Source organism: Ammospiza caudacuta, chromosome 26, assembly GCF_027887145.1.
Source record: "Ammospiza caudacuta isolate bAmmCau1 chromosome 26, bAmmCau1.pri, whole genome shotgun sequence".
Classification (NCBI taxonomy): domain Eukaryota; kingdom Metazoa; phylum Chordata; class Aves; order Passeriformes; family Passerellidae; genus Ammospiza; species Ammospiza caudacuta.
In genome coordinates, this window is record NC_080618.1 from 7,491,118 (window position 1) to 7,502,126 (window position 11,009).

At 48.2% G+C, this 11,009-nt stretch overlaps 1 protein-coding gene across 3 annotated transcripts; it reads left to right on the forward strand.

Annotated features, from left to right (window-relative positions):
- ANXA4 (annexin A4) lies at positions 1-9,443 on the forward strand. 3 transcript variants are annotated; one of them, XM_058820180.1, is made up of 13 exons: positions 1-92; positions 3,272-3,325; positions 4,264-4,339; positions 4,740-4,834; positions 5,096-5,209; positions 5,343-5,433; positions 6,121-6,200; positions 6,619-6,675; positions 7,076-7,169; positions 7,635-7,730; positions 8,147-8,205; positions 8,858-8,980; positions 9,232-9,443. In XM_058820180.1, the coding sequence occupies exons 2-13, from the start codon at positions 3,323-3,325 to the stop codon at positions 9,289-9,291; spliced, it is 948 nt and encodes a 315-aa protein (XP_058676163.1). In that variant the 5' UTR covers positions 1-92; positions 3,272-3,322; the 3' UTR covers positions 9,292-9,443. The 3 variants fall into 3 exon arrangements, with proteins under 3 accessions (XP_058676163.1, XP_058676162.1, XP_058676164.1); XM_058820179.1 differs by lacking the exon at positions 1-92 and adding an exon at positions 811-882; XM_058820181.1 differs by lacking the exon at positions 1-92 and having other exon boundaries at positions 3,276-3,325; positions 4,202-4,339.
- Positions 9,444-11,009: the final 1,566 nt, after the last annotated feature.

The window sequence follows — 11,009 nt, forward strand, 5'->3', positions numbered from 1 at the left end:
TGAGGATAAACACTTGAAAACAAATGTCTTCTATTGCAAGGCTGATTTCCCTGTGTCAGCCCTGTGATCCTGTCCATGGCTGACCCTGGAAGGTAAAACTGAAGTCCCTTTGCCTGCGGGGTTTTGGCTTGAGGGCACTGCCATTTGTGGGGCAAAATGAGCAATCGTTATGCAAAGAACCATCCTAACTGAAATCGCGGCCGTCTGCAATGCAGAGTTCCTAGACAAGGGGCGAGGATGCTGAAGAGCCAGAGGGGTGCTGTGGGAGCACAGGAGGCGTGATACAGGTCAGGAATCCCCACAAACAACACCGGGGAGGAACAGGGCTTCTTGCTCGAGGGTTTTGCTGCCCGTGTGCCCCATGCTGAAAAAAGAGCAAACTGCAAAAGAGCAGTTTGGGGTTTACATCCCGAATGAGCGGTGTGAGTGAGGCTCCCGAGAGCTTCTCCCTGCCCTGGATCACAATGAACTGCTCAGGGATGGGCAGTTTGGGGTTACATCCCGAATGAGCGGTGTGAGTGAGGCTCCCCGGCAGCTTCTCCCTGCCCTGGATCACAATGAACTGCTCAGGGATGGGCAGTTTGGGGTTACATCCCGAATGAGCGGTGTGAGTGAGGCTTCCAGGGAGCTTCTCCCGTTCCTGGATCACAGCCCAGCGCTCGGGGATGGGCAGTTTGGGGTTACATCCCGAATGAGCGGTGTGAGTGAGGCTCCCCGGCAGCTTCTCCCTGCCCTGGATCTCAGCCCAGCGCTCGGGGATGGGCAGGGCAGGGCTGGAGCTCCCTCGCGTCACCGCCGCGTGTCGCCAGGGCGGGGACTTCGCCACCCGGGGCAGCCGCCAGAGCTCTGCCCGTCTGTGCCAGGGAGCCGCAGGGACAGCAGGTGAGTGCCAGGCGTCCCCCTTGGCACGGCGGTGCCCGGGAAGGTGCCTACGCCCCTTCGCGGCGGGCACTGAGGGCGCTGCGATGCCAGCGGTGCCAGCGGGGCTGGGGCAGCCGTGCCCGGGCTGAGCAAGGACAGGGGGCAGTTCGGGATGGAGGAAGGTGCCAATGCCCTTCTCCAGCGGGCACTGACGGGGCTGCGGTGCCAGCGGTGCCAGGGCAGCCCGGACGGGGCTGAGCAAGGACAGGGGGCAGTTCGGGATGGAGGAAGGGCTGACCTTGCCCGGGCACAGCGGGTGCGGGTTTGGTTCCTGTTTGGTGCCAGGGCTGGCTCGGGGAGCGCGCACGGGCTAAATGGGGCATACAAAAAGCTGTAAGAATCGTGTTTTATTCCTCCTGAGGGCCGTGGCCAGATAAAGGTCGCTGTGTGGGAGGCTCTGCGATGCCTCAGCTGTCTCGGGCTCGGGGCAGATCCTTTCTGGGGTCAGAGCCCAGCCCAGCCCAGCCCAGCCCAGCCCGGGCACAGCCGGGAGCGCAGCGGGCTCGTCCCGCACACGGTCCCGAGCAGCAGGCGCTGACCGAGCTCTGGGAAAGCTGCCCCGGCTCTGGGTGTGCGTTGTGCTCGGGTAAACGTGCTCCCAACACAGGAACTCGTCTGACGGGTCCGGGGTTTGCCTGGCAAGGAAAAGGGTCGCAAAGCGGTGGCTTTCCATGCAGAGCCGAAGTGTAGGACTGGAAACGCTGAGAGCTCAAAATGGGAGGGGAAAAGCCCCGTGTTTATATCCTCCTAAGCTGTTGGAACTTTCCTTGGTGGTTCCTGTGCGTGTGCTCCGAACATAGCCAGGAAAACCTGACTGTGTGCAAGCCGAAACTTGAACTGGCCAGCACATGTAATAGTGTCAGCACTTACCTGATAAATCAGGTTTATTCAGCTTTTAGAGGATGTTTGATATGGACCGAAAACTGGCTGTTTAGCTGATAAAGCCTGCCAGGGAAAGATCATCCATGGAAAAAAACAAATCGAGTGATGGGAGGGATGCCTCCTACACTTGCACTCTGTCACCTGGGCACAGTGTTTGGAGCTTGTTCTCTGCCAGCTTTATTGAACCAGGCCTTTATTCTGGGGTGAAGCAATAACATCAGGACCACAGCACTGGCTGGCTGACGCTTGCATGCACAGTTTAATTCTCCAAAGCACAGAGTGAATATTGTTCCTGTCCTGGAGCTGTTTTTGCCCAGCTGAGCTGCACACCAGGAATTGTGTTAAGCTGCTGAGCACCGGCAAATCTGCTGAGCAATTCCCTCTCTCTCTGCTTGCCAAAGGGTGGCTATGGGGAGTTTCATTCATCTGAAGCCCCTGCATGAGGGGTTACAGCCTGGCTGGGCTCTCCCACCTGTAACCTCAGTGCTCATCTCACACAGAAATGCACCAGGAGCAAACCAGCCCTCTCAGATTGAGCAGTGGCTTTGCACTGCTGCCTTCCCAGTGCTCTGCTCTTTCAGTTCCCAGGATGAAGAAATCAGAGTGCTGCAGTCAATATTCAGTGTGGTGTTTCTGCTGTTAATGGGTGTTGTGAGGGGATTCTCCCTGAGTGCAGTGCATGCAGCCTCTCCTCATGGTTTGGTTTCCTTCTGCCAGCTCAGAATTTCCCTGCTTCCCTTTCCCCTACCACTGACCTTTATTTTGCCCTCTAATTGACTTGCTCAACCAGCCTGTCTGATATTCCTGTTTCTGTGTGCAGACCAGCTCCATCACAAAAAACAGCAGTGAAATTTGGAGCCTATCTGACAAATTGGCTTTTTACTTCTGTAGAAAGATTAGAGAAGAGCAAAGATGACTTTTCTGAGGTCTAGGTCGTTCCGTGATGACTGGGATTTACGATCAGATGAAAGGAGGCAAACTCAGCACTAATAATTGCTGTATGTGGGCATCTCTTTGAGTCTGCCTTTCCTAGCTCCTCTGCTGGGATGCTGGGATGAACTGGGCTTGTGGGGAAGTGAACCTTGGGCATGAACTGTGGGGAAGTGAACCTTGTCCTGGTACGTGGCATCTTGTCAGGGGATCAGGGACTCAGGAAAATTTGGGTGTGTTCATGCAAAGGCTCTCTGACTGCAAACGAAATTGTGAACTAATAACCCTGGGCAGATGGCAAGGAAGCTTTGGGGGTTTTGGAGGGTTTTGTCAGTTAAAACTACAGCCTTTGCCCAGCACAAAGCAGGGCTGGACACTCAGGGGAGCTGCCCTGGGTGTTCACTTGTGCTGCTCAATACTGCTTTATTCCTCAAAGAATTGGATGGTTATTTAACCAGCCCCATTAACCTTCGAGGGAAGGTGTACTCTATTAATGATTTGCTAGAAAACTAACACTCCCTGTGTTTTATTATTGCAGCTGTCAGTGCCCTGGACAGAGACAATAACAGATTGACCAGATCTGGGCAGGATGGTGAGTGAGAGTGTTTGCTGTGCCAGGCTGTGCCAAGCCTTTGCCCTGGCCTGATAAAGGTGGGGAGTGGAGCTCAGATAAGGACACAGCAGGAAGAACCTGTCACTGTCTGTCCCTTCAAGGGGGTGAATTTATCACTTCTCTCTGCTTCCTCATTGCAGAGGAGAATGGCCCGCACACACAGGCTTTTTGCCTTTGGGGAGTTAATGGAAAACCAGATCAGATATTCAAATAATTCAAAGAACATTAATTTCTCCAGATAAAGTTCCTAGGCCAAGCCCCATGCAGACAGACCTGGAACGCTTCCAGGGACAAGGGAAACACTTTTCTGCCCATTGAATGTTGAGTGATGCTTTTACCACTGATGATTTTCTTGGGAACACAAAGAGCTTAGCAAGAAAAGTGTATTTCCCCAGAAATTGCAATAGACCATGGGCAGGAGAAACCTGTTTGTGAAGCACCATTTGGGGTGAAACACTGCACTTCCTGGTGTGTTATTTAACAGAATGATGGCCCTTGACTGCTCTTAGAGAAGTCAGGAATGGGGCTTTGCTGGGACCAGCTTCTTCTGTGATTTACATGGAAAACTGCTGGGAAGAAGCTGGACTGAACAGAGATGTCTGCAGTGTGCCCTTATTTAGCTGGAAAACAGATACTGCATGGGCAGCCACATTAAGACATTTTCTCTTTTCAGTTGTTAGCTTATTTCTTATGTGCCTGGGAATCCTTCTGGAACAAACCATTTAATTTTTGGAATGAACGGAACCTGGTATAAAATCACTCAAGTTTGGAGGGTAGACTTTACTTGCTGTCACTTTCCAAAAGAGATGTTCGCATCTTTTGAATTGTCTTTTGTTGTTTTTTTTTTTAATTCAGCTCTACTCTGTGAATGTCTCCCTTTGTGACCACTTTTCATAACTCCTCTCCTTTGGCTTTAGGCAACAGTCAAGGGTGTCTCAGCTTTCAGTGCTGAGCATGAAGCACAGGCACTAAGGAAGGCCATGAAGGGACTTGGTAAGTTTTCTCCCTCATTGTTAAACCTTCTTTTTTAGCTCTGCTGGTTGGGAAGGTTTTTTCTGGTGTTAAACCTTCTTTTTTAGCTCTGCTGGTTGGGAAGGTTTTTACTGGTGTTTTTTGGAGGGGAAGTTCAGCCATTTGCATCACCTCACTGCCTTGTGAGGGAATTGGGCAGCTTGAGCCCCACTGGAAACCCAAGTCTTGGCCATAAAACATCTTTAGTCAAGGTTTTGTTTTCTGTGTCTGTGGTGTGGTGCTGCTGGGCTGAGACACTCGTGCACACATCAGACCCAGGCTGTGCAAGGATGTGTGTAAGGTTGTGTGCCCATTGGCACACCCAATGGCACACACAGTCCTGCTGCAAGCAGCCTGACTGGTTTGCTTTGGTTCCTTCCAGGCACGGATGAAGATGCCATCATTGAGACCTTGACCAAACTGAACGTTTCCCAGCGCCAGCAAGTTCTGATCACCTATAAAAGCACCATTGGCAGGGTAGGTGCTCTCCAGAGATCACTGCTGTGCCTCTCAGTGGGAGATGGGGACTTTTTGGGTTGTACCACCTGGGTGAAATGTGAAGAACATCCCAGTCTCCACAAGAGCATGATTGGCACTGAGCATAAACTTTCCTTGGCCAAGATTTTTTGTTCTTGTTCACTTCAGAGTAACTGTTCATCCCAAAGAAAGTATTGAACGAGTTCTTCCTCTTCTCAAAGGCTGAGTCTTTTTCTCCTTTCTCCTCTTTCTGATTTCTAGGATTTGATTGATGACTTGAAGTCTGAGCTGAGTGGGAATTTTGAAAGGGTGATCATTGGTTTGATGACTCCTACCACCATGTATGACGTGCATGAACTGAGGAGGGCTCTAAAGGTTTGGAAATCCCTTTTTGTGTTGCATGACTTACGGTCAATTCAGTGTGCAGTGCCATAATTGTATATTAATTATTAATTTCTTATTAAACAAGAGTCCTGGCTGTCACAGTGTTGTCTCTGTGATTCCCTAGGGAGCAGGGACAGATGAAGGCTGCCTGATTGAAATCCTGGCGTCTCGCACCAACGCCGAGATCCGGCACATCAATGAGAACTACAAACTCCGTACGTAGCACGCTCTGCAATTCCTCACTGGCTCCAAAGCCACCTCTGTGTGGGCAGGGGGGTGTGGAGAGGCAGGAGAAGGGTCTGTCAGCAGCAGGGACTACAATTACACCCAGAAATTGAGTTGGTGTAATGGGGTGGGGTGGTTATGTCTGTCAGATGGAGGTCTACCCATGGTGGATCTTTTACCAATTTTATCCTGGCTGTGCTTCTGAATTTTGCCCTGCACCACTCAATGTGATGGCTGGGTTGCTGTGATGAAAGCCAGGCAGGGAAAAAGGGCATCCTGGCTTGTCCTAGTCACAGTGTGGCCAGCAGGACATGCCTGTCCCCCTCCCAGTGCTGCATTGCTGATACCTCAGCAAATCCTGGGGGTGGTTTGGGATATTAGAAAACATTAGGATATTAGAAAAGGTTAGGATATTTAGGATATTAGAGAAAGGTTCTTAACCCAGAGAATGGCTGGGCACAGGAATGGGCTCCCTGGAACAGTGGTCCCAGCAGCACTCCTGATGGAGCTCAGGGAGTGTTTGGACAATGTTCTTGGGCACATGGTGGATGGTTCTGTGCAGGCCCAGGAGCTGGACCTGGTGATGCTGGTGGGTCCCTTCCCAGGCAGCAAATCCTGCATCCTGTGTACTCTGTGGGCTGTCAGTGACAGCTGTGCCCTTTGTGTGTGCTCTGCAGAATACGGCTCCACCCTGGAGGACGACATTGTCTCTGACACGTCGTCCCTGTTCCGCAGGGTGCTCGTGTCCCTCGCCACGGTGAGTCCAGGCAGGGCAGCACCGGGGTGAACATCTGCTGGGCCTCCCTCGCTCGTTTCACTTTGTGAGCCTGCTGTCAGGCTTGGAGAATTTCCTATAAATCCATTTCCCACAGAGGTGCTTCAAGCTGGCTGCTGTTTCACTTCCCTTGCATTTCACCTTGCCAGCTTCTGCAGGGAGAGCAGCCTCACTCTGCCATGCCTTAATGCCATTTGCTCTTTTTAATAAAGTGGATGGCTGTTTCAAAAGAAAGAACAAATCACACCTGAATCATGTTTTGCTGTATTTGTGACCCATTACTCAATGTCAAGAATCCCATTATACATCTCCAATAACTGGTTTTGAATGGAGAATTTGCAGGGCTGACTTCCATTAGCTGCTCTGTTGAAATGAGTTTTTCATCCTTGTATTACTGCAGGGCAACAGAGATGAGGGAACCTTTGTGGATGAAGCCCTTGCTCAACAAGATGCTCAGGTGGGTAGCAATTTGCTTCCTGGCAAGAACTGTCTGGGTTTGTGTGTGTGATGTGTGGTGAGTCCCTGCTGTTTATAGGCCTCTTTTTCTCAAGGTCGATGAGTAAACCTGGAGTTGTGCTAGTCAGCAGTGCCCCAGGTGAAGGCTTGATTGGGAATTAGGAAATATTTTTCCCCCATAGGAGTTGTCCAGCTCTGGCACAGGCTGTCCTGGGCAGGGGTGGTGTCCCCATCCCTGAGGGGACTCAACAGCCACGTGAATGTGGCACTTGGGGACACGAGTTAGTGGTGAACTCAATGGCCTCAGAGGGCTTTTCCAGCCCAAATGGTTCTATGAAGCAAAAATCTCATTATACGCACCTGGTGTTCTCAGTTGTCCCCACTTTGTTCATGCCTTGCAGGCCCTGTACGAAGCTGGGGAGAAGAAATGGGGAACAGATGAGGTGCAGTTCTTGTCCATCCTCTGCACAAGGAACAGGTGCCACCTGCTCAGAGGTAGGGCCTCTCTGGTGTCCTGGGTTTTTTCCCTGCTTTGAGGACAGTATTTTGTAGGAGCTTTGTACTTATTTATTAACTGGCTGTGATCCCTTCCTGAGATAACAGATATTCTCAGGGCCAGTGGATTCAAAATGGGGGTTCAGTAAAACACCCATCCAACTTCCTCCAGCCTGTGAATTGGAGATAATGAAGTGTGACTCCCATGGGACAGAGCTAAACATGGAAAATGTCTGCATTAAAAAGCAGTTCTGGAAAATCCTTGCAGCGGTGGCGGGCTAATTAGCAAGAGAGCTGATAATTAAAACGAATTGTTTCTGGGGGGCAGCCCTGATTTAGCTGCCAGTGTCGTGGTAATGGTGCAGTGTTTGTACAGGCTGTGAGGAGCTTGATCTTGCAAAGTGATCCTCGGGGGGCACACACTGCAGCAGCTCACTTGGCTCTGTTATCCAACTCTTCCTCCAGTTTTTGATGTGTACAGAGTGATTGCTAATAAGGACATCACAGACAGCATTAAATCCGAGATGTCAGGAGACCTTGAGGATGCTTTGTTAGCTGTGGGTGAGTTCCCTGCTTCTAATCTTTGTCTACAAACTAATTAAATAATTAAAGACACTTGCCCTGACTGTTTGCACAGCTTCAGGAGGCACATTCTTTCTCACTGTTTTACAAGGCACAGCGTTTTAATCTTTGCAGATGCAAAGACCTGGTTAGAAGGCTCTGTGCTTTATATTTCTCTGCTTTGGCAGATGGCATTTGCTGCGTGGAAGCCTTAAAGCTTTAAAAATATTTTATTGCTGTGCACTGGGCATGGAGACATCAATTGACAGCAGGTCACTGACTCTGGATGTCTGCACTGTGCTTGTTGAGTTGCACTTTTACAGAATAAATGTCTACACTGAGAAGGTGCTGGAAGGGAAGAATTTATCCTTCAGTGTTTATTGGTTTTAATTATCTTGTTCTTGTCTCCCTTACAGTAAAGTGCATGAGGAACAAACCTGCTTATTTTGCTGAAAGATTGTACAAATCCATGAAGGTAAAGAGATTTTGCTGTTTCCCCCCCTGCCTCTCCATGCTTAAGTCAACAGCAATTAGAGAAAAAGAAACTGTGTTAATTGGGGGAAAAAAAATAAATCAGAGGTTTTCTGTGGAGTTCTTTTCCTTCAGGATGCTCAGAGGTTTTTAGTGGAGCTCTTTTCCTTCAGGATGCTCAGAGGTTTTTAGTGGAGTTATTTCCTTCAGGAGGTTCAGAGGTTTTCTGTGGAGATCTTTTCCTTCAGGAGGCTCAGAGGTTTTCTGTGGAGATCTTTTCCTTCAGGATGCTCAGAGGTTTTTAGTGGAGCTCTTTTCCTTCAGGATGCTCAGAGGTTTTCTGTGGAGTTATTTCCTTCAGGAAGTTCAGAGGTTTTCTGTGGAGTTATTTCCTTCAGGAGGCTCAGAGGTTTTCTGTGGAGTTATTTCCTTCAGGAGGCTCAGAGGTTTTCTGTGGAGTTATTTCCTTCAGGAGGCTCAGAGGTTTTCTGTGGAGATCTTTTCCTTCAGGATGCTCAGAGGTTTTTAGTGGAGCTCTTTTCCCTAAGGAGGCTCAGAGCTGGTAGTGGATGCCTGCATTAATGCAGAAATGGTCTCGTCAGGAGTGGATGGCAGGGAAGGCCAAGGCTCAGTGCCTGTCCCTGGTGTCCCTGCAGGGCCTGGGCACTGATGACAGCACGCTGATCCGGGTGATGGTGTCCCGTGCCGAGATAGACATGCTCTACATCAGGAGGGAGTTCCTGGCCATGTACGGAAAATCACTCCACTCCTTCATCAAGGTGAGCTCGGAGTCCTGCACACGCCTGGGTTTGCTAAGCAGCACCAAGGAGACCCTCAAAACAGCATTTGGGTATTTTAGAGGAGGTGGAATGAAGGAGACTTTACATTTATCTGCTGAAAGCCTCCCTGAATGTTCTTGGTTATTGTCAAAGAGGATACAAACCCTGCAATGAGCCATTGATGCTGAAGGGAATCCTGCTTTCCACGGAGCTGCAAAACTAATGGTGTTCCTTTTTCCTGCTCTCTCTAGGGAGACTGCTCAGGGGACTACAGGAAGGTTCTGCTCAGGCTGTGTGGTGGGGAGGACTAAGGAGGCCTGGGGAACCTGCTGGGTGATGGCAAGCAGCTGATCAGTTTTTTAGGTTGGAAAAGACCTTTAAGATCATCGAGCCCAATCATGATAAAGAATTCTTTCTTCTTTTTTTTTTTTTTTTTTTTTTTTTCTCTCCCAAATGCCTTATTAATTACTCTGATTATTGACTTTGGTTAGTTCATGTTCTGGTTAGGTAGTGGCCGTTCTGGTTGACCCTTTTGATACACTTTTATGCTTGGAACACCCATTTGCCTACTAACTGGGCTGGTGAAGCCCAGCTTACACAGAATGCTGTAACCAAAGGTATAAAAGTTATTTCCTGAGCAGCTGCCCCTCTGCTGTTGTGCTCACCAGCAAAATGAATCAATCAACTAAAGCAAACCTGAGAGTGAGAGGCTGCACAGGGAAAAACCAACCTCAATGGTACCTGGAGACTGCAGAACATGGGTCCGCGCCAGTTGTTCAGTAGAATTAAAACACAAAGAAACCAAATATCTAAAATACAAGAGCGTTTACATATTAACTTGCCTCTGTTAGTGTGGAGCATTAACAGCCTGGCTGTGCTGTGTGTATATGTTGCCTGTAAGTGGGGAAATTGTCACTGGTGAATGAGAAAAACCTTGTTCTGCCCTGTGCTTTTTGGTCTGTCTGCTGGATCATGGGAGTATAAATAATTATACTGCAGAGGTGCTGCCTGGGGTGGGTTTCAGTGCCTTGGGTCTGGCTGGGTTTCAGAGCGTTGAAAAATGAATAAAGAATTTGTTTCTGTATTTCCCATTGCGATGGTGTGTTCTGGGGGGGGGGACGCAGCAAGAACTCGTTTTGTCCTGAGATTCTGGATGGGGAGTGGCTGCAGCGCTGCTTTTTATGCTAATTCATCCACATTCTCTTAGTCTTTTTATCATTTTCCTCCGGAAAGGACTATACAACACATGACCTCGATCTTTGTCTCTTCTTTATCTTCTGGTTTCTGGAAATTGTCCTTTCATTCATGCATTCTACATTCCAGATGTCCAGCCTCAACAATAGGTTTCTCTCCCAGGCTTTGTTCATTGAACTACATCAGAGTTCGTTTATGTTTTAGTAAGTTTTAGTAAGTTTCACTAAGTTTTTTGTAAGTTTCAGTAAGTTTCAGTAAGTTTCAGTAAGGTTCCCAAGCTTTCTACTAAATCAGCTTATGGGAACTTTGCTAAACACTGGATAGGAGTAATTTAAGAATAAAGCTAGATATAGATATAGATATAGAGATAGAGATATGGATATAGATATAGATATAGATATAGATATAGATATAGATATAGATATAGATATAGATATAGATATATGTAGTGCTTTATTCTCAAATATATAGATACTACATATACTATAAAAATATATAATATAATAAATTATATATTATATTACATATTATATTATATATTTATGTGTTATATATAAACACATATAAGAAATATATATATTTCCTAATATGTTTCTTAAATATATATATTTCTATGTCTTAATCATTACGTATATATCGATATATGTATATATAGGTTATGTATATATAAATAAATAAATAAATAAATAAATAAATAAATAAATAAATAAATAAATAAATGACCAGGGGCGGTCTCGCTCGCCCCGCAGGCGGCGCAGGAGCAGCGCCCGCCCGCGCAGGCGCGGAGCTGCGGGCCCGCGGAGCTGCGGGGCCGCGGCCGCCGCTCCGGCCGGGG

Coding starts and splice junctions, on each gene's coding strand:
- ANXA4 (XM_058820180.1), top strand. Junction 6,201..6,618: donor TGCTCGTGTCCCTCGCCACG/GTGAGTCCAGGC, acceptor GTATTACTGCAG/GGCAACAGAGATGAGGGAAC. Junction 7,170..7,634: donor CAGGTGCCACCTGCTCAGAG/GTAGGGCCTCTC, acceptor CTCTTCCTCCAG/TTTTTGATGTGTACAGAGTG.